The sequence below is a fragment of the Eleginops maclovinus genome, chromosome 12, assembly GCF_036324505.1.
Source record: "Eleginops maclovinus isolate JMC-PN-2008 ecotype Puerto Natales chromosome 12, JC_Emac_rtc_rv5, whole genome shotgun sequence".
In the NCBI taxonomy this organism is placed as follows: domain Eukaryota; kingdom Metazoa; phylum Chordata; class Actinopteri; order Perciformes; family Eleginopidae; genus Eleginops; species Eleginops maclovinus.
This window is the reverse complement of record NC_086360.1, coordinates 13,119,011-13,142,670: the sequence shown is the minus strand read 5'-3', so window position 1 is coordinate 13,142,670 and position 23,660 is coordinate 13,119,011. Positions and strand designations below refer to the sequence as shown.

Sequence of the window (23,660 nt, the reverse complement as noted above, 5' to 3'; positions counted from 1 at the left end):
CTGAAGGGAGGAAAGTTCTCTTTCTTAACTTCAGTCTTTCTTTCTTCTTGTTTTCTCTTCCCCATTAAGATAAAAAGCCTGTTGCCGCATCTCTTTCTGTGTCCTTGTCTGTCTATGTTTCCACCTTACAGCAATCTATCTATGTTCTTACCTGCCCATTCTTGTCTGTAGGTCTATTTTAGGTCTCCCTTTTTGTATCTTTCTTTTGGCATTTTCTTTCTCTCCTGCATGCCTCCCCTCCTTTCTTTTTCCATCTGGCCTCAGCGCAAGCATGCCAGCTTTCCCATGTCGAGTAATGCTGCTCATATCTACTGCCCATATACAGCTTGCACTCTGGTCTCTTACAATATGGTCCCCAGTGTCCCCCCTGTTCATGCATGTTAACGCTTTATATTCTTTATGGTTGCCATTATATAAACTGGGTACATTCAAGTTTCACTGACAATTAATCAGCATATTATTAAATATTTGTTAATTATTCCATCCAATGACACAGCCCTGACTGTTCTCTGGATCAGAGGTGGGGTCTTACATTGATTAAATCTGCCCAGATACTGACTTATTTCCTGGTGAAACCCTGATTAATGGAGTATGAGCATGCAGGTATTCCATTTTAAATTCAAATGAATGGGCAGCTTTCGAGGAAGCATTATGCATATAGGTACTTTGCACTGTATGTACAGAATATTAGCTCCCTGGTCCCCCATACACTTCTGATATGAATAATTAATAATAATTTGCCTGACCTGCATTTCAGCAACTATGTCCCTTCAGTGCAACCACTCATCTCACATAATAATCACATCTGATGCAAGATTATATAAAATGTGGCTTCAGGTTGCCTCCAGTTATGTACAGTGCAGTTTGAATCAGATTTAAATATGCATCATGCAGTTGCAATGGGATCATAACCTTGAGCTGAACCGCCTGTAGTGTCATCTTGATCTCATTGCACTTCTGTTGCTATAATGCAGCCGCAAGGGGACCTGAACCCTTTACCCGAGGATCATGCTATTCACTTTCATATATGCCAAGTCGTGCCCAGACACTGCATCCGTAGTGTGACTGCTCATTGTTAATTCATCTCGAGACCAATGGGATTTAAACCTTGTAATCTTCATCTAAACATAGTCTCACCATAGTTTGTAATGTAATTATCGACCATGAAAACCATGACCCCAAGGTTGCCAGTTTTTTGGTGTTGTCGAAGAGGCCGAACAGAATTTCATGGCAGGGTTGTAGAGCAGGAAAATCCAGCAGATACCAAGAGTTCTTGGACAGCATTTGTGCTTTGACAGGTATAATTGTGCAAATCTGCATCTACTTTTGATTATGACGGTGATAAGCAAACTGATAAACAGATTAAATGTACTCCCAAGATATGAAAAAAAGGATGTCAGTGTTGTTGTTTGTGCGGCTGGTTGTGCAGTTGCTTTTGTAGGGAAATTACTTATCAACCAGGGAAAATGTACCATATCCTTTCCAATTACCTTCTGTGAAACTGGAGGAAAAGATGAACAGCAAATTAATGCATTATACTGTGTAAATATAAATATACTTGAAAAGTGACTACAATTTGCAAACCTTAAAGCAGAAATTAAATTGTATTTCCCTCCTAAAATAACCTGTCCTTGACAGGTTCACAGTTCCAATTCTGATCATGGGATAAGGGGTGGGCAATGCTGTTTTGGAAAATCATTCTTCTTCATGCTATAATTGTGACCAGTGGAGGGTGAGGAAGATGAGAGGCGGGTGGACAAGAGGAGGAGGAGGACTAGCGAAGGGGGAGTTGAGGAGGACTGTGAAAAGCTGTCATGCGTGACTGTGATCCTGGTTGACAGTTGGTCCGCTCTGTTTCACAGATCTCCTTACTGCTTGCTTGGTGGTCTTTCAGGAAGAAAACAGGTCTCTGTGCAGATTGCATCAGAAAATAACATCTCCGAAACTCTCTCCCTCTGTGTCATATGATGGCTCTCAAGCCTGGTTACCCCTCACTGCCCTGGTCTTTGCCCATGTGATCGGGACTACAGCCTCTTATTTCTACTACATACCTACAGTATATGATGTCAAATACTGAGAAGCAGAGGAAAGAATTAAACACTTACGGATTTTTTCTATAGAAACAAGTTTGTTATTAAACATTTCTTCTGTCATTTTGTGAAATCTGCATAGTTGCTTTCTTGCAAAGATAAATCCCATGTTCGTGTCTGTACAGAACATTGAATATATACATAAATCTGAAGCTGGTAAGAGCAGCAGGTTAGCTTAACTTAGCATAGCAACTTGAAACAAGGGTGAACAGCTTGCCTGACTCCGTCCAATGTTAACAAATCAACAGCAGCAGCACAGTCATTAATATGTTATATCTTACTTGTTGAATTCTACGGGACCTGACTATTTCTTGGCCAGGACCAGTACATTCCTGGAGTCACTGCTGGTTGCCTGGTAACTGCTGAGAGCCACATAGTCTAGCACATAACCATAAAAAAAAGAAAAATTGTTGTTACATTTGTTTTCATACAAGTCAAACAAACAAAAAATTATGCTTGATTGTGAAAATACTTATTGGATAGATTCCCACTTTTTCCAGTTTTTATGTTAAAGGTCCCCTATTATGCAAAATGCACTTTTTTATGTCTTTTATAGATAAATATGTGTCCCCAGTTTTTAAGGAGACTGACAAAGTGTCAGAAAATACAAGCTTCTCTCTTTTCCTCCTTACCCTCATCACTAAAAAAGGGGGTACAAACGAGCTGGTCCAGATTGGCTTCGGTTATGACGTCATATCGGAAATGTGGGCCGGCTTTACATTGCACTCCTGGCAATGTCCCGCCCACGTGACACGTCCCAACCTATCGTTCGCAATATACAGTCGCGAGCTGAATTCCCTCCGCAGCAAATCTGTGTGTCTGTGTGTTCAGCAGGAGGGACTTAGAGTTGTTGTACTCTGAGATTCCCTTGGAATGAAGAGTGCATTACAAATTAAATATATTATTATTATTATTATTATTATTATATATAATACATATAATGTCACTGTTCTAGTGGTAAACACTGAGAAGTGTTTCAGAAATAATGCTGGATGTGGTTTGGAACATAATCTGGGGTTAAATCACGGGGCGTGGCCAGCTTCAGCTCAGCTCAGATTTAAAGCGACAGTCACAGAATCAGCACTTCAGGAACAGGGCTGAAATAGAGGGGTATGAGGCATGCTACAATGGGTGATCTATTTGGTATTTTGAGCAAAACACTTCACAGACATGTTTTGTATAGATATTGCCCTACAATATATTGTTGAAATATAGTATGATAGGAGACCTTTAAGTCAAGCTAACTGGCTGCTGATGTTAGCTTCATATTTATCACACAAACGAGCAATCTCATCTAACCCTCGGCAAGGAAGTAATTAAGCATTTCCTAAAGTGATTTTAATACAGTCAAATAAATCTATTTATATCAACACTTCTGGCAAAGAGTCCTGTGCCAGCTATGTATTTACTAGCCTCCCAGCATTCTTCCTAACCACTGATTTTAGGCCTCCAGGGTAACTGCAAGGTGTTCTTTGATTTTGTTCCAGTATAGCGCTTTCTGCAGCCTACACTGTGTGCAAGCATACGCTGTGTTGTTGGGTGTTTTTGTAGTAAGCTTTCCTGTAGCTTTTTAACTTTGTTAGGTGTGGCGAGCCTGCCTGGCCTGGCCTGGCCTGTTTTCCACTGCTGACCATGATGTCTCTGTTCCCCGCAGATCAGCCTTTGAGCAGGACGTGGAGCATGGTAACACAGATGGCCTGGGAGACTGCCAAAGTAAGCAGGCCCTCTTCACTCTTATCTTTCCTTCCCTTTTCTATACCCCCCTACTATTCCTCTCTTCCCTGTTAAATCAGTCTCCCTCTTCTCTCGGCCTTCCGTTTCCTTCTTCGCTGCTGTCACCTTTTTCTCCCCCGTCTGTTCCTGTTCTCACAATCCTCTCTTTCAGCCTCTTCCATCCATCTGTCCCTTTTTGCTCTCACCCTCCTCTGTCTTTCCCCGCTGTTTCTCTGGTCCCCCGGTCAATAAAGTGTTGTGTCCACTTGGGCAAAGACTGGATTCCTTCTTACAATTTACTGCGTAAACATAACACAAATATTCAGCAAAACAAAGTCACAGGGCTCATTTAGAAACACAGAACAAGTCAGCCTCACAAGTCACAAAGACCTCGTTTACTCTACGTTGTATATTTGATTATGGTCACTATAACCATTTAGATTTATCAAATGTTATTTGTTATATATTTGATACTCAGTTGCTCAGTTTGAAGGAGAGAACTTTAAAAAAGATGTGACCTTCAATCACTTATCTTTCTCCATTCCATCTCAATTTCGACTGTTTACCTAGAGTAAATAAAGGTGGTGCATTTTTCCATCCATTTCATCATTATGTTTAGTCAAGGGAAGCCAGTGTTCATTACCTGAAGAAGCTATAGATCAAGTCTGATTTAAAGTTTGGTGAATATCGATTCAGCCAGTCGATTCTGAGTTACTTTAGAAGTCATGGCTTTTGATCATGTTAAAGCATAAGCTCTCTTTACTGCAAGCAATAACACGTTTCCCCTCTTTTCTTTTTCTTCTTCTTACAGACACCTTTGTGGCGCTGAACGGTAAGTATCCTGCATATATTGTAGAGGCAATCAAATAAAAGACAGGAGCTGCATTTCATCTCCCCTAACTCTTTAACTTCAGCCACACCTCTTCATCTAGTCAATCAATCTTACCCTCTCAAGGAAATGAAAACTCCTCCCACATGTGTAAAGACGGGTTATTAATGACTCATGGTTTTAACTGAATTCATTTCGTTCCTGTTTTTGATAGACGTTCCCTCCAGTTACGAAGGTAATGAAACATTTAAGCACAGTCGTTCAATTCCACTCCTCATAGTGTTTGCCCTTATCCAGCCCCTTTGGTGTTTAGTTCAAAGCACGACGAATTACAATCTGAAATGTAGAATTACAAATATTTCTGTAATAATGATAATGCTAAATCTATTAGGTCTATTAGAACCTCCTTTTTCTTCTTGTTCCAGCTTCCCGCTCCTTTTTTTCCCCTGTGCAATATCATCGATTAGCCCTGACCTTTGCTTCGCTAATTGGATGGTCTGGTAGTTGGAGGTTTAAAGCCTTGATTTAGAAGAAATGCCTCTGTGTGCACACTAAGCATGACATGTGTAGAGAGAGAGAGAGAGAGAGAGAGAGAGAGAGAGAGAGAGAGAGAGAGAGAGAGAGAGAGAGAGAGAGAGAGAGAGAGAGAGAGAGAGAGATTAAACTGGCCTATTTATAGTCAAGAAATATCAGATATTTAGCCAACTATGACCAAGCATATGCGGCCGGCACAGATTCGTTGCTAAAAAGGCTAGCTAATACACGTACATATATATGCACACATACTTCCTAAAAAGCACAGTGACACAGTGTCATCACTCAAGTATGTCTTTTCCAGAGCACCCACACACACCCACCTTTTTTTTTTAATCTAACAGGAAAGCAAACTAGTTTGGTGAATCTCTCTTACTCTCACACACACCTGTGACTTGGAGCTGCCATATAGAAACAGTCAGATCCATACAGAATTACAAGAATAGCTATTTTAAAGTTCTCCCCCCTGTGGTTGTACCCCCACTGTGATTCTACCTAACCTTTTTGGATGTCCAGGGTCAGAGAAAAATTGAACAAAAGTATCTGGATTGGTATGTACCCCTGTAGTGCTGAACGTGCTCCCAAAGGCTTGGCTGTGTGTTTCCAGGCGCACACAAACACACGCAGACAACACCCAGTTTACAACCTCCCAAACAAAGTCTCCGCCGATGCACCAGCCCCTCCATCTATCTGTCAATGGTTGATATGGATTTGAAGATAAATAAATGCCCCCTGTACATTCTCCTCGTCTCTACTTCAGACTAGACATCCTCTCCTCCCTTTTAATCTGTAGAAAGAGAGGGATGTGCATCCGTCGGCAGTTTAGGGCTTTTTTTTTTTCTGATCCGCGGAGGAGCTCTGAGGCTCCGAGCGCTCTCTCTATGTGTGTCATCTGCCTGAATTGCACTTCCCCTGGCGGTTGGGGAATGAATTATAAAATAGGCCTGTCACACTAATCTCTCAGCCTTGGGCCAATAGTTAAATAAATCATTTTAATGATTGCCACGCCAAACGGAGGAGGAGGAGGCTCTGGGTGGTGTGGGGGTCTGTTGAGCGTAGTCTACCAGCAGTATTAACGTTAGCCCCCTGAAATACTCTTCTCCCTCTTCAAACACAAGCATAAACACATATTGAAAAGGCACTTGCACATCTGCAAACACACACTGCTGTCACCTCCTCCGTGGATAGAGCATATCAAATTGGGAATTGGGGGTTGAGCTCCAAAGAGGCGGTTGATAAAAGTGTTGTCACTCTTCATCTAGGGGGATTTTATTCCTTTAACGTGTGGCTTTAATACATTATGTTAAATACAGTTTGTAGCTTGTGTAAAATGGTGCAGGGTGGCTTAAGTGTTAGCATGTGGGATGGGAATGTGATTAGCATGGTTCAAAAATAAATAGTCAGACAAAGCTTATGCACAACTCTGCTTATGAAAGAAAATGAGGGGAAAAAAGAAGATGTGGAAAAAAACACATTGTCTGAGCGTCATGCAGTGACAGGCGGGGATGTGATAGGTATGATCCATCATCCACGGATGAAAGAGTACTTTGTTGCAATTGTCACTTTAAGTAGTTAGATCACCTAAAGTTTCCACAGAGAGACATCCTGTGTGTGCTATGCTTGTTACAGTATCATCATCAGTGTAACTTCCTGGCTGTGTTATTAGACCCTCTGCACCTGTTGGCTGGTGTTTCATTTAGCCATTAAGAAATGTAATTACAGGGAGGAGTCAAATCAGAGAAAATTCATTAAATGTTAATGACATCTTTCTAAGGATTGATCTAGCCATGTTGCTGAGGGCCTTGCTAAATAAAGATTACTGGCTGTGCGGATATTAAACGTTCTGGAGATCTTTAGTTAAAAACAGGGAAAAATGAGAATATGTGGAAAATATGACAGCACAGAGAGGAAGGAAGAGAAGGTAGGTAATGTGAAGCTGAGACAAGTAGACAGTAGAGATAATAAAGGAAGGGATCAGAGGGAGATAATTGTTTTCATTTCCAAAAAATTGCATAATTATCTCTCAACAATTATATGTATAGAGTAAAAAAACACACAAATTAATCCATGACACAAAGAAAATGTCAGGATTCAGGTTTCAAGAACTTCAATTAAATGTCATATGACAAAGAAAAAAGCAGAACATTTTACAGCTGGGGAATGTAAACCAGACAATATTTGGCATTTCAACTTGAAAAAAGATAAAGAAATCTTTGATTGATCAAAATAGTCACATTTAAAGGAACAATGGGTAGGATTTGTTGGTTGCGGTTTTGCGTCCCTGTATTTGCATTTTTCCAGTGCTTGATCCTCTTCGGATGCGTGTCTGTAATCTGGCGACAGTTTTTTTTTGTAATAGATTTCTTCACTCAGGAATGCCCAGAACAGCAAGAAGAGAAAAATACATACTGAGAACACAATGCTGTAATATATACATCACCACAGTCTTTAGTGAGTCTAGGGTTTTGCCTTTGTTTCTTTGGACAATTTGTATCAGCTTTAACAAAAACATGAGCGTATGTTATATATCTGTATATATCAAAACAAACTGAAACAGCTACATAATTGATTGGGAAAGTTACATTTAAAGTAACAGAAAGATTGGGAAATGAGGTGGGGATTCAGAGCTTTACCGTTGGAGAAAAGTTACAGACAGACTTCTTTAAAAAAGGAGCGTTGTAAAGAAAGTTTGTCTCTTGTCCTTCAGAGGTAGGCACCCTATGGTGAATTTGGAGCAATGTGATTGTACCCTGCACTGCTCTGACAGGCCCAGCAGAGCTTTGACATGTCAGTCAGAGCAGGAGGGAAGAGAGTGAGTCAGGCAGAGTGCGACAGAAAAAAAGAAAGGACACATCTATCCTAAGAAACACACACACACACACACACACACACACACACATTTGCTAATGAGTTGCCCAGGGTCACCAAGGAAAAACACTGTGTTGCCTCACACAGCCCAGCAGCTGTCCTTATGTGTGTTTGCGCATGACGTGTCAATGTAAGCTTCAAAGTAGGAATATGTGTATATGTGTGTGTGTGTGTGTGTGTGTGTGAGTGTGTGTGTGTGTGTGTGTGTGTGTGTGTGTGTGTGTGTGTGTGTGTGTGTGTGTGTGTGTGTGTGTGTGTGTGTGTGTGTGTGTGTGTGTGTGTGTGCCCCCCTGCTGGCCTGTGCTCACATGCACTGAAGCCTGTCCCTTTCTGCCTCGAGCCTTAGTTAACCTGTGTTGTGTCCGGCAGGCCACCATCACCGCCACCATCCTCACACCCTCTCACTGCCCACCTCGGCCCTACCCGAGGCCGCCGAGGTCCCACTGGGGCGGGGCCGCATGGTTGAGCGGAAGGACCCCCCCATGAGCTCAGACAAAGGGGAGGACCCCTACGTAGCCGTGCCCTCTCAGACTCAGCCAGAAACCAATGGTAAGCCTTGGAACACAACAGTGAGCAGTCAAGTTGATCCATTGTCACCTGTGGCAAGGGAGGGGAGGGGGGGGTTGTGTAATTGAGATTTACGGCTGTCTACTGCTTCCAGCTGACGAGGTGTAGAGATTGTGGATCACTTTCTCTCTAGGGGACAAATTGCCTCATACTGTGAATGTAAACCCCCCACAGAAACGTACGCAAACACACCTACGTGCTACATGCATATGCAGCAGACACTCACCAGATTCTGCCCTCATTACGACACACGGGCACACACACACAGATGCAGACCCTGTAGGATGGATTTATTATCCATGGACCTTAATGTCCCACAGGAGATGTAATATCCAGACCATAACACTGTGAAAAGGAAAATGGCAATGTATTTATTTCCTGAGAAGATGGCCCGGGCTCCGGCTCTGTCATGCTTTGCGACATAGTGACATGACATTGAATGTCCTTTTCTCCTCTGTTAACAACCGGCTTAATGCTGTACCGCCTCAAGGACGACTCACTGGATAAATGAGACAGGAGAGAAGGAGAGGAGATGAGTAGGAAAACACACATAAAAGAGGGAAATTAAAAAAGGTCACTGCCTTGCTGCTCATCTATGTTTGTCTTTTAATAAAACAGATAGACCTTTTACTGATCCCAATTAAACATTCAACATGTACTTGCTACATTTCAGTTCATACTATTAGAGGTAGCACCAGCATGGCCTTAAGGTAATAATAATGGTGATATAATGACCTTTTCTAGACATACAGTAAACAGACAGCAAAAAAACTGCAGCTCATGAGCTAAGATTAAAATATTTGTGTCTATATAGTTTCTATACAAATCTAGGCAGCAGTTTATCTTTACAGTTCAAACTAGTTTGTGCCTTGCATTATATGCATGTCAAAGTGCCAAGCATCCGATTTTCCAAGAGATATTTACTCATAGATTTTTAACACAACAAGAAGGTAATTCAACATTACTTACAGCTTGTAGAATGTGTTTTCAGAATGTTGCAAAAAAAAACCTTCTAGCCCTCTGAATTAAGAATAAAAACATTTGTCTCTTTTACCATAAAAAAAGCTTTTGCAACGGGTCAAATATTTTTATAGCTAGATGGTGAGACGGGTCTTACAGGTGTTGTTGCCACCTAAATTGAATGTAATTCATGAGAGGCACAAAGCAAAACTAGCCTAAAACATACCATATCTCAAAATGACGTTCACTAAAAAAAGGTGGATGTCTCAACACAGGGTCCCCTGTCTGCAGACTGAACAGAGAAGGTGTCTGCAGTGAATGTCAGCTGGAAGCAGGAAGGCACCAGTGGGTAGATCCAAGCACAATGGTGGCAGAGACTTCACACAGTATGCGTACAGCCAGCATCACAACATGCTGTCGCTCCCCCTGTTGCCTTTACCTGAGCAGAAGTAATATTTCTTGAGCCTCTTGAGCAAAAGGGAGGAATGATATACTTATAAGTATCACACTGAGTAAAAGCTGAAAAAGCTCAAATAATGTTTTATTTTGGGGGGTATGTGGGCATTCCAAGCTCAGGTAAATGCAACAGGGCTTCACATTTCAAAACAATGCTTCCTGCTGTTTTTGTTCTGTATGATCATTATCATTATGATTTCTACAAGACACTTTTGCAGCTTGTTTCAGTATTTATCAGTTCTATTTCAATTTCAGCTCAATGTTCTTTATGTCTTTTTCTTTTTCTATTTTTCAGCTCTAATGAAATTTGTTTGATTTTCTTGTGTTTCTTGTGAGCAGTTCTTGATATTTTGCATGGCTTCAAATAAGACTGTGTGCTTTTTTTGGTGCTATTTATACATTTGCCTTTTTCCTGCCTTTGATTGCTTTGATGGTATTAAGCACAGTTTTGCCTTCATGCAGCTTAATGCTTTTCAGCATGGCAAATTGAGCACCACAGTCAACAGTATTCATTTCCCGCTCCACCCATCCTGCCTTCCCTTCCTTCCTGTCGCCCTCAGTTATATTGGCTTCAGGTGTCAACTGTACTGTAAAAACTTAGCAAACTGCCTATGTGAAAGTTAAACTGGAATCAATATATGAGAAATGATTTTGGAGACAGAAACTAAGTGAATAGCACATTTTCCCTGCATTTCAATGTAGTAGAGATGAAGTCATGCAGCCTATTATAAAGAAGGAATATGGGATAGACATTTAACAATACCATCAATCTCTGAGAATTAGTTAAAAAACATTTATGCTTGACTGAAAATGTATTGGCTCATAGGCAGAGTCGTTTGCAAGCTTGTTTGTGATTAAAAAAGAAATTACAATTACTCCAAAACTTTTTCATTTGCAGATGAGACATTGTGGAATCTTATCTGCTAATGAATATGACAGTGCTGCCAATATGTATTAGCTCGGCACCACCAGAGTAATTAGAAATGCTGCAAAGTGATGAGAATTCACACACTGATGATATTTAGCACCCAGCACCATCATTATCCCAAATTCCAGTGGGACCATCGCGGTTGCCATGTGGCCGCTTGTGTTTCGCAGTACATTTGAGCTTGGTGTCTGTCTGTCTGCCTGTCTGTCTGAGCCTAATCTGTCTCTGTTATATTTTCCGGCACCCCTGTCACCCTACCATAAACCTATCCCCTTTGCCTCCTATTGCTTATATCCTGCTCCCCTGAAAGCCCGAACCCTGCTACTGTCCACCATCTGCTGCCATTGTGATCAGTCTCCCTTCCACAGGACCTCTCATCTGACTGGGGTGGCATGTTCCAAGGCTATACCTTACCTGGTGCAAATTAATTCCTGAAACCAATTTATGGAACCTCCTCCCCCCCCCCCCCCTCCTGCCTCTATCTGTCTCTTTTCTTCTTCCATCTCTGCACCTCCTCCTCCACCATCTCTCCCCATGTTGTCTGTCTCTTCTCCAACTGGAGCCATATCTCTTCCCCTGTCTGCAGGAATGAATCCTTGCCCTGCTCCCCCCTCTAGCTCTCCCTCCTCTTTCTACCTCTCTCTCACTGTCAGGCTCAACCCACCCCCCCCCATATTCAACCTCCCCCAAGCCGACCTGTAGCCACCGCTGTGTTGCTCCAATTTATGGGTTCATTACAGCAGCTATCCAGGGTAGGAGGAGATGGGCGAGGTGGAAGAAAAGAGGGATGGAGAGAGACAACAGGGGAAGAGAGACATTGGAAATGAGGGAGGGGAGAGGGCCAGAGAGTAAAGGGACACACATGATAAAGATTTATTAAACATAACAAGACAATAATTTAGCAGTGTAGGCTATAAGGGATGGAGCAAAGAGATAGGAGGGGGGCAAACTGAAAGGAAGAATCCAAGGAGCGAGATGGAAGAATGGGGATCAAGAGAGGAAATAAGATGTAGTGAGATATTGAAGCTGAACACAGTGAACAACAATGTTTCTTTCAATCCCTCTCATTCATTTGTTGTCAGACTAGGCGACAGTTGTATCCCTGAACAGTCTATGTTCTTGATTTTATTTTTATCCAATGACCTTTACTAATCTCAGCTGAAAGGATGTGTGGAGCAAACCTATCTCATCAAGATAATGTAAAAAAATGCTTACAAATGTTGATACTTTTGCTAAATGGTACCTGTTGTGGTTAAATATTGAAAACGTTGGTAGTGACTTGATGCATGAGACAGGATGTGTTACTTGATTAAAATGTAACCAAAACCACAGTCTTTGCCTGACTCTAACCAAAGTGCTTTTGTTGTTCAGAACTCAGGATCTTGAACATCACTCTGTGGTGTCAAGGCCCTGCATTTTTTAAGCCTATAATACACCCCGATCAACCCCCAGCTACTTGTGGTATTTTTATGTAACACTTCCTGAACTAGGAAAAACATTGCGTGTGAGCAGAGTGCAGCTTACTGTGTAGTGTTTCACCACAGTCTAATTGGGAAGCCAATGTATTATTAAATAAAGGTAGATTATTGGAGACAAGATTGTATGCTGAGATGGTTTCTAATACTTTTTAGGATTTACAGGAGGTGCATTCACAAGTGTCAATTGAGAGAACATGAGTCAGTGTTTACATCTCAATAGACAGAAACATCATTTATTAGTTGAAATCTTAGGAACCATAATAGTTTTTCCAACCTCATGTTTCCAAAACATGGCGATTTGGTGATATCGCTCTGCCATTTGACAAAAGCATTTGTACTTTACTGAGAGAGATGATTTACCTTCATGGATTTCATGATTATATCGACTGTCTGACAGCTGCTTTGCAAGGGTTATTTTCAGCTCTGACACCTGTGAGTTAAAGTGAGGCTGTTATGATAGAGGGAGAGTATGACCCTGCTCACACAGGGATGATGTGCTATTTTTTAATATCAAAAAGCCATGATAACCTCTGCATTTCATTTCAGCTCACTTTCTAGAAGACATTTGATGGGAAATGTCACCATTGTTATAGGGGATGCCATGTTGGTCTGAAATGTTACTTATAGTTATAGAGGAAAACTGTCCAATACGTCCAAAACTAGCAGAGAAATTGCTTTTTTCTTACAGTCAAATTCTGGACAGTGATGAACAGCATGAATATAATACACACAATGAATTTGCCTTCCATGCCTCAAATACATGCCTCTAAAAAAAAGCATGAACCTAGCTTTTCTCGCAAATTCGCAAATGAAGTTAGGCCTGTACTGTTGAAAAACCTGAAATACTCAACTTGTGTATTTTGTAAGGGTTTGTTGTCTAACCACAGATTTATCCCCATTTTAGCTCTGTTAACTTAACCAAAACAAGCAACTAGTGCCAGCGGGATCAGAATGAATGTGTTTAGTAGCCTATTCTCTTATGTGAAGTGAGTGTAAAACCATCACATATTACCTTACAGCTTTATTTATTCCACCATTATTGAAAAAGAAAAAGCCAAAAGAAGGATTTCTTAGTTGTCTGATTATGGAGACCTCTCCTTTAAAATCTTTGTCCTTTTAAGACAAAGATTACAAGACAAGATTAGATTAACTTTGCTCAGTGTCAGACGATGCATATGGCAGGGGACGTTCTTTCAAGAGCCTTTAAGAGAAAATGTGTTGGATAATTTAATGATAGTAGTTTCATATGTCCTTGCACGGGGAAAAAATGGATTTAGAGTAATCCTATAAAAAAAAAGGATGACAGGATTTAGGTTAAAGTTGTTGAGGTGGTCCTATAAGACAAGGGGTAATACATTTTATGAAATGGAAAAAATGTAAGTAAGGTTTTAGTCAAATAATCCTATAAATCATATTCCTGTCTTTATAACACCTTCATTAGTATCTTAACAGCAGGATTTGTTTCTTACTGGCCAAAGATTGTGATTAATTATTCACAGCTCTTTGTGAATCATAATAGAAACAGTGGACTGGATGTTGTCCCGGTGTTACGCACTTCCCTGACTGACGTCAAGCTATAAGCCATAATTTCCTGCACTGATTAGCTTATTGTTCTCTCTGGCTGCTATTGTTTTCCCCACAAATATTCGGCTTACTTTTCCATTTGAATGTGTTTTTATTCTCTTTAGTAAGAAGTATTGCTGGTTTAAACAAAATATTTTCTTTGTCTTTTTGGCCATGTGAGACTGAATATTATATATTATATTATATATATTATATCACAGCAGCTATTCCTTTTGTGCTTTTGAAGCTTGTCTAACCCATATTCAGCTGTCATTATTCTGCTTTGAACGGAATGTAAATGTTCATGTTCATGATGTCCATGAGTGAGCTGCTCATCAAGTAGATACAAGCTGAGGCTTTGTTCTCTGGAGGGATTACGCAAGCCCGTTTGTTACTAAAACATTTATGAATGATTATCTATGCCGGCATTTATAACTGGCTGAATTACAAAACAAAGTCACCCATAGAAGTCAGAAACTTGCAACACATTTTCAGCCGCCACAGTATGATAAAAGTCACGTTAGCTCGAGGTTACACTATAGAAAAAGAATTGAATGAAAAACCACCATTGTTTTAATTATAATGTATCATTTTATCACAGTATCAACTAATGCTACCAGTGAGCTGCTGTCTTAAATATGTCTACATGTGAAATACAGGAATAATTGGATTAATTGTTTTAGCTGCGTCAATCATGCTGGGCAGCGTTTTTCAACAAGTCAATCACCCATTAATACAAACAGTGCTGATGTCGATTTGAGGCATCTAGCAACTGATGATGAATGTTCCCAGGGACGTGTAATTCAGGTTGATTTCCATGGAGTATTAAATACTACAGTTTGCATGCGCGGTGGTGGATAGGTTAGTACATCTGTGTTAATACCTGAGGTGCAGAATGATATAATTAGGGCTTTAATTATATCTTTACAGGCTCATCAGTATGCTGTTCACTGACTCTTGATTGTTTGATGAATGCTTTAAGATTGAATGACACCATTAATGCAAGTGCCTCTCGAGCGTAAACAGATACTAGACTTAATGGGATAATATCCTAACTGGGGATTAAATATAATTTAATGAATTGCTGTCATCATCTAAACAGCAATGTCCTTTTTAAAAGATGTCAACAACCAAGTCCCTGAAAGCATATAGGAAGTTTCCTTAACTCTCACTGCAATAGAGTAAAAGTAAGGAAGGCAGGAACATATTCTTCTCCTCCCTTCATATTTCTTTCTACTCCATTGGTTGTCAAGGTCCACTGTTCTTCCTTTCAACAAGTGACACGTCAGTGTGAGCAGTTAAGTCTGATTAAGATTTTTATCATTCTTAAGACAGTGTCTTTGTGTAATGGCCTGTTGTCAGAGGTTAGGGCCCTCTCTGTAACCTCTCTGTGATGTTTAACTACCTTTGAAGTTTCCCCAACACCAACACAAAGAAAAGCCCTGTGGGCTCAAGTCAGTTGGTGCTTCTGAAGAGATTAAACTCTGTGGAGGGGAGTTTATGTGTGTCGGACTGAGGGAGGGCATTCAAAGGCTCTAGTCACAGTAGATTATAATGTTTCTGATTCAAAAGTAAGTGTTGCAGACCCAGGCTGTTTTGACAGCGAGACATATATTTAGTATCTGAGATATGTGTTTAATATCTAAATGTTGAGGCCCTAAGCAAAAAATCAAATCAATTCAAACGTTGAGAAAAGTCTCGAAGTACAAGAAGGCTTGCGAGACATTATGGGGCGAGGCATGAGTTGAAACCAGCAGATTATAAATCACTGTTTAGCCAAAACTTTAACAGGATGGCTCGCAAGCAAACAAATATGGGTGTTTTAGCAACAATTTGATAGTTCTGAAGGTCACATTGTGAAAGTTTTTCCAAGATCATATACAGGCTTAAATTTAACGTGGCAGCTACCTTTATTCAAAACCGCGAAGTCCTTTGAATTGACAGAGATGGCTCCCTTGTCCTCTTTGGCTTCTCTTATTCTCTTTGATGTAAGGATGAGAAACAATTCCTCACATAAAAGATGGAAGTCTTCAAAGTGTTCGCCTTTTTTTTCTTTTGTGTTTTACCCAAGGCCCTGGGCTAAGTATTCTCTAGAAGTGTGGGACAGACATGATTGATGGATGGAAGGGAAGAAAAAGTGAGAAAAAGAAATGAACGTTTGCAGTTTTCTTTTAAGACACAGAAAGAAAGAACCATGCAGAGTTGGTAAAAAAATGGGGCTACCTCAGCTCCAACACCTCAGAAGACAAAGATCTAGCTCCACAGCTCACCTCCTTAACCAGAATGGACACCCGCTTGGCTTTGCACCCTCCATCTTTGTTATTCAAAGTGAAATTCAAATCCCCGGTCGAAGAAAGTTAACCTTCAGCAGCAATAAATTCGCTGTCATGAAAATCCATAACAGTTTTGACTTGCTCTTTCTGCATGTAAGCACGATAGACAGAGATGGATGAATGTATTTATATTTAACAAGGATTATGGAAAAAAGAAAGATTTGCCAAAGTATTTGTTTATGCTTGCACTTTCATTTTCTTAAGCAAATGGTTTTTGAAGATTTTCAGGGCTCCTCACCTCAAGTCAAGTGAAGCTGTATTCTTTTTCCCTTTTCCTTCTCTGTTCAACAAAACGCTTAACCCAGCAGCTCTCAAACGCTCACCATTGTCGTTTCTGCCAAAGGCTGAAAACTCACAAAGACCACAAGGTTATGATCACAGGCTTCCCAGTTTCCACTGAATACAACACTTGCCATATGGAAGCTGAACAGTGTGAAAGAAACAAGAAGAAAGTCAAAAAAGTGATTCATTGTTTTGTAAAAGCGAAAAGTAGCAGAAAGAGGGGAAACAAAGAAAGGTAGCAACGAGAAAAAGTGTCTCTCTCATTCTCAGAAGTTACTTTATGCAATGGGAGGCAGATGTATCATCAGCCATTTGGTCATATGAGTCCACAGCATAACACATGTCAACCCTTAATGCTTCACTGCAGATAGCACTCAGCACTTCTCACACTATCTGCACAGACCTTGATAAGAAACGATTTTGAGACATTTTTAAACCGTTTGTTTAACACTAAATGAATTACGGCTGAGCTGCATGTTGTCAGCACTCTATTAAAGAGAAAAGTGAAGCTTTGTTTGTACAATAAATGAGGAATGATCTGAGCAAAATTAGGTGCTTTTTTTTATCCAGGTTGAGCCTTAAATTCAATCAGAGTCTCAGTGCTTTAGTTCAGCGAGGAAAACGTGATTTAAGTCATGTCTTTGGTCTAATGAAGTATGACTGCAGCGAGCGAGGATTATGGATGTTAGTTTAAGAGAGTCTGGATTTCAGTTCCATGAGAACAGATTAACATGTTGTCTCTGTGTCTGTGTTATGTCTTGCTGAGGAGAAAGAAGATATTCTCCTAGTGCGTCCTTGGTTACACAGACGAGTTAAAAAGCCTAAACAAGATTACCCAGCATTGTACAGAATTATTGCAGCTAACACAAACATTTTGTGGCAATTTTCTAAGCAAATTGATTGTGAAGCTGAAACTAAGTAGAATAGTACTTTTTAGTAATGTTTCCTTACTTTCATTTGAGCGTACACAGCAAAAACACTTGCCCTGTTGAGAAAATAGGACATTAAACAGGAAAGTTATACAAACATTAGTTAATGTTTTTGTTTTTTTACACCTTTGGGCAAAATCCCTAGAAAATTATTTCTGTCATGCAAATCATATTTTTCACAAAATGCTTATTTTAAATCATATTTAAGTACTTAAATTCCATTAACTCATATGAATAACGGTTTATTAGTTATTCAATCTGGACTGACAGAAATCTGTTTTGCTTTTTATAGCTTTCAAGTTTTTATAACCTCAAGACAAAAGCAGCATGCAAATAGAATTTTAAAAACAATCCACAAATTGTCGCTGCATAGTGAATAACATATAATGTGAATACAATTCACATGTGTCACCCAGTCACGAAATCAAGAGCAGCAGTGCACTGTAGGAGCTTTTTACATGATAGAGCCCACCTGCCTAATCCTCTGTCTGTGGTAACTGATCTGTGTTGGCCACAGGTCATGTGTGAATGCATTATAAATCTCTCTGCATGAGACTGGTGTGTTAACCCAAGGAACAGAGTGCTGCATTAGATGTCCACATTCATCAACAGGCTGGAAGTTATCATCTGTGAGCATGTGTGTGTGTGTGTGTGTGTGTGTGTGTGTGTGTGTGTGGGAGGTGCATGCGTCCACACTTGTGTGTATGTGTGCTGATTGTTGTTGACCCCATTTCATCATGCGCAACCTGCTGCTTCCACTCTCCCAACGCTAGAATACTTGATAGCTTCTTTTATTGAATTCTTTTTTTATTTGGCCGTATCGCATCGCTTCTTTCTCAGCCTTTGAATGTGACGCTTTCACAGGACTCTGATGACACAGCTCATTGGATTGAGCGGCTAATCAGATGCTTTTAATGTATTCTCTGTGATTCATGAGATTGGATCCAAGATTTATGAAAAGTCTCCCATTTGCATCAATGAAAAGAAAGGGTTTGGGTATTTCAGGCGCCTTTATCTGCACTCATATCATTTTTCATTTCAGCAGAGGGTTTTATCTAGGATTTAAAATGTGAATCATAATCATCCCTCCAAAACATGTTTTCAGCTGAAGATTGGATTTCCAGAAAAAATATTGAATGTTGCTACTTCAAGCTCCCATTTGTGCTCGTTCTGAAAAGGTGTTCCTTATGATGGGATAAATCCATCTTCATTTGCATGTTTTTCATTAAATGATTCAAACCTCTAATCTTTTTATCCAGAAAATGTCTTTTGATTATTGTAATTCAATATCTTTTTCTATTTTGGTTAGTCTAATAAGCATTTTTTCCCTACAGCATCTTTCTTAGAAGTTCCCACAACACACAGCAGCAGCATCAGTATAATCTCTCCTTCTTTTGGTCTGTCAGTCTGAATGTCATCTCCACGTCTCTCTGCAGGTGTGATCCGTGAAAGCTACCAGAAGGGCCGTGACCAGCTAATTCCTGTGACATTGTTGGCCATCGCTGTCATCCTAGCCTTTGCCATGGGCGCAATCTTCTCTGGAATCATTGTTTACTGTGTCTGTGACCACCGACGGCGAGACGTAGACCTGACAGGCCGCAAGGAAAAGGACAGCCACCATCTCCACTCCCGCCGGGGCTCCATGAACAGTGTGACCAAGCTGACGGGTCTGTTCGAGACACAGGTCAAAGACGGTCGCCCCGAGGCAATCCTCACCCCTTTGATGCACAACGGGAGACTGACTCCAAATGGAAAGATGCTGATAAAAGCTGACCAGCACCACTTGGACCTTTCCGCTCTGCCAACGCCTGAATCCACCCCCATGCAGCCACGTCGGAAGCCCAGCCGGGGTAGCCGGGAGTGGGAGAGGAACCAAAACCTCATCAACGCCTGTACCAAGGATATGCAAACGATGGGCTCCCCGGTTATCTCAGACCTACCGCTGAGGGCCTCACCGGGACACATCCCCAGCGTGGTAGTCCTGCCTCTGCCACAGCATCAGCACCAGCTCCAGCCTCACCTGCAGCAGCACCAGCATTCCTACCAGCACGAGTATGTGGAGCAGCCCCACCATAGTGATCTCAGCATGGGCCACGGTGTCATGGACGACCAGGGGGCCACGCTGGAGTACAAGACAGTCAAAAGTACCTGTCACAATGTTAACATGGTGGATGCAGATGGGATGCTACCGCCACGTGTGCCCCAACGAGAGGCCTCTCTCACTGTCCCTCCGGCCGTCCCACAGATGGGCAAACGCCTGGAGGTCCACTCATCAGTCTACGGGCTCCGGAAAGGATCAGCATCCAGCGCTTCTGGATCGTCTGTCCTCAAGAAGCATAACACCAACTCATCTAACTCCTCCCATTTGGCGAGACATCACAGCTTCAACCGCGTGGAGACGCCGCCCCCTGCCCCTCAGAGGGTGGACTCCATACAAATGACAGCACATGGCATATCTCTGTCACGGCACCCTGGAATGAGCTCCTATGGTTCACTGCCTCGAACGGGCTTCAAATATCTCAAGCCTGATGTCCCCCCCAAACCCTCCGTAGTCTCACTCTCGACAAAAGTCAAGTCCAGTGACTGCACATAGTCAGCTAGTTAGCGAGCCAGTCCAACCTGATCGGACAGTAGTGAACGTTTTCTTTCTGAAAGAGAGAAAAAACAGGGAAAACTGTACAACTTGCATCTTCTTTTAGTGTTTTTTGTTTTTGGTGTACAGTACAGTGAAAAATGCAAAACAGTTTTTTAAGAAATACTTTCTTTTTTTTATAAATATGTAAATATTATACAAATGGTTGTCGTCATTTGTTGCCGTCATGGAGCTCATGCTCTGGCTGTCTCCCAGTTACACTGTTAACACACATGGGAACATGTGCTACTGAAACAGAAGATGATGCTTGTCGTGAATATTTCATCCCTGTAGCATTCAAGACGGTGGCTCTCTTGTTTGTTGTGTCTTTTGCCACCGGGACCTGACTTAATATCACAGTGGTAAGAAAGCACACAAGAAGACAGCATGGGGGGGTTTGGAGATGAATCGTTGTACAGTACCTTGAGGACTGGGGAATCTGCGCGAGCAAGCACTCAGAGACACTGAGCTCGGACTGTAAGGACAGACAGCTTTTCTGCGTTCTTTCAGAAGCTGTGAAAAAGCCTCTCAGTGTTACAGCAATCAAGTCCTGCCTGGGTTTGCCTGAAAGCCTGGGCCAGAGGAATCCTCTACTGTACCGATTACTAAATAACACATGACTGTTAATACTAATAGCTTGTTGTATTTATTTTTATCAAGTGCTTTTGAAAAAAGACTTTCTAGGTCTCAGAGCGAGAGCGAGGACAGAGAAAAGATCTTTAATATGAATTAATCAAGTGTGAGGAAAAACGTATTTAAAGTCATTAAACTGGAGCCCTTAGAACTTTCTTGATGACTAAAGGTCCACAAGGTCTTACTGTGCGCTCAGTGGGGCCTGCAGCTTGAGATATATGTGACCTCTGTGAAGAGGAGGAGGAAATATTTATTTAAAACTGTGCCAGACATGGACTTTTACCTTTATGGATCAGAATATCCATTGTTTTAGACCAATCATAAAAAAGACTTCCTGAATCTCACCTCTTTCACAATGAGCATCCCTTCCTTATCAGCACTGTGGTTATGTGTAAGTCAGTAACATTTGTCCTCATTGGTTGCTGGCTTACCGGTGTTATCAAAGCTCACTGTTGCATGTTTCAAATACAACAGAAGCAGCTGAAGCAACAGTACGAGCATCTGTATACACACATACAAAATGGAAGCTGTATCTGACGCTGCTAGCAAATGGGGAACATATCGTCTTTACTAGCAGCGCCACGCAGATAAGCAGGTAAAAGAAATCAACATAAACATCTGTATTGCCTGCTTCTTTTTCCACATGTAAATTTGTGCCTTACACCCTAAAGTAGTGACAATGTTTTCTTTAATAGCTGTTAACTTTGTCTCCTTGTAGTATTTTTTTATTTTTCTTACGTCATGATATTTCCCTGGTTTGATAAAAATGCAATTAAAGAATGTAGGTGTTATTGTTGTAATTCTGGTCCCTAGACATTACACACTTACAGTCGAGAGGGAAGAGAGGAAGGATTTCCTTTCGTCTTTCACTCTTTCTTACACACACACACACACACACACACGTACATACACATTCACATTCACACACACATATCTTTGTGGTTCATTTCTGATTGTGCCATTAATGCGCTTAAAGCAACCCTTTATGTTGTGCTGGCAGTGTCCATGAAGACGTTGTGAGTGTTTTTGATTTTATATTTTATACAATTTAAAAGTCCTGGTATTTGTTTTTACTTTTCGTTGCTGTCTGTTGGTTTGGAGTAATGGTCGATTGACTGATTAACCGAACAATTAACATGTGTTACTTGAGAAGGCCAGTGTATGGGTATCTTGCTGGTGCACTGCAATAATAAAGCAACACTAGCAAACGCACAGTGTGTGATACACATAAGCCCCCAATGTACTACACAGTTCTAGGCTTCTTGTGTACATCGTAACACTCAGTTGTTAGGCAGTTGCAAAAACAGGCTGGTTCCTGTGAGGAAAGTTGAGATTTTAAAAAACAATATAAAGAAAATATAAAAAATTGACCTAGTTTAACCCCTTTTTGTAAGAAAAAATGAGGAAGTTAAGTTTTTATTTTGTTTCTTTAACTCTCCCTACGAACGGCTGAAAGTTTGACTAATCTGACCTTTTTCTGCTTTTTACTTGAGGATTTGCATTGATCACCCCCAACACTTAAATCAATGGAGCACTCCCTTAGTGTTGTATGTGTAGATAGGTAAAAGTTTACTCGATATCAAGCAATTTTCTGTTTTTCAATGGAGGAAAGCCAACTATGTCTCAATCCACAGCTAATGTGAGGAAGAACGTGTGGGATCTGTGACCTTACTAACGTGTACATAGACTCTTGCAGGGTTCATTTGCTAATGACGGGGTCATGGGTAAGAGATTAGATCAAACAAACTCAGAGTAGGGCACCCTTTCAGGAACATAGTTCGGGGGAAATTGAGACATTCATCCCAATACCTAAACCTGTGATCTTCAAAGTGCAAATGACGCAAGATTAGTGTGAAGGGGTTTTCATTTCTCCAGAAAACCACTCCATTGTAGCTGGTTACTGGGCTCTACAAGGCCCTATTTACACCCTCCAGTGTGCTGTAGAGTGCATGACCCAGCAACTTTCCCAAGCCTGGTATATTGCTGATCTACAACTAAATATTTCTTGTCTTGAAATTTTCAGTTGTAGCAGCTTTCGCCTCTGAGAATTGCCATGTCTACACAGTATGTGAACATAAAAATCAAGGCCTGTCTAGGTCAGGAGGTTAAATGTCCACATCCTGTTTAGACAAGTAAATGTAGCTGTGGCTGCATTTCTGTAACATCATGCGTTTGATGTCAGTGGGGTTTGAAGACTTTAAAGACTGGACTGGGTTTGACTGTGAAGGCTGCTGTGGACAGTGAGGTTCTTTGGTGTGTGCCTTTTTTGTCTTTCACCCTTGTTATAATACACTGCTATTAGATGCAAATCAACTCTCTTCTCAACTTCTCAATCTTTGTAAGCTTGTAAGATATTGTGATGTCACAAAGTTTTTTGCCCTACTCTCTCCACTACCTTAACATCTGATTCACAGCTTAATGTATGTTGTAAAGAAAAAACTCTTTAATTTAATGCAAAATGTAATAAAAAAATAAAAATAAAATTCTTGTCATGAAGACTGTGACATGTCCTTGATTTCTTCCATGTGTTTCTCTGCCTGTGGTGGTTGTCTTTATAATAAGAACATCTTCATTGTTAAACTTTGTAAAACACTCTTCAGGGAAAACCAAGCCAAAGTTGTGCACACGATTTAAAGGTTGTTTTGACTTTAGAATCATTTATAAAAAAATCATTGTACAGTTGTGACCTCAAGTAAACTATTCTTCTCTGCTTGTATAACATCCACCAACCCCTTGAGATCCAAACAACTTTTCTTCAAAACAAAATTCCACTTCAGTAACAAAGCACGTATAAATGGATGAAAGTACTTACAAACTGAAGTGAATATGAATTCCTTAACTTCATTTCAAATAAGGGAAAAAAAA

At 40.8% G+C, this 23,660-nt stretch overlaps 1 protein-coding gene across 2 annotated transcripts in view; it reads left to right on the top strand.

Moving 5' to 3' along the window:
* sema6a (sema domain, transmembrane domain (TM), and cytoplasmic domain, (semaphorin) 6A) overlaps positions 1–23,291 on the top strand; it is a 98,008-nt gene extending 74,717 nt beyond the window's left edge. Inside the window, exons 16-19 of one of the 2 annotated variants that reach the window (XM_063897542.1) lie at positions 3,745–3,803; positions 4,615–4,635; positions 8,404–8,583; positions 18,967–23,291. In XM_063897542.1, the coding sequence (XP_063753612.1) occupies positions 3,745–3,803; positions 4,615–4,635; positions 8,404–8,583; positions 18,967–20,123 (1,417 nt within the window). In that variant the 3' untranslated portion in view covers positions 20,124–23,291. The remainder of the gene's footprint in view (positions 1–3,744; positions 3,804–4,614; positions 4,636–8,403; positions 8,584–18,966) is intronic. The other variant, XM_063897543.1, reaches the window with a different exon arrangement.
* The last annotated feature ends 369 nt before the right edge of the window (positions 23,292–23,660 follow it).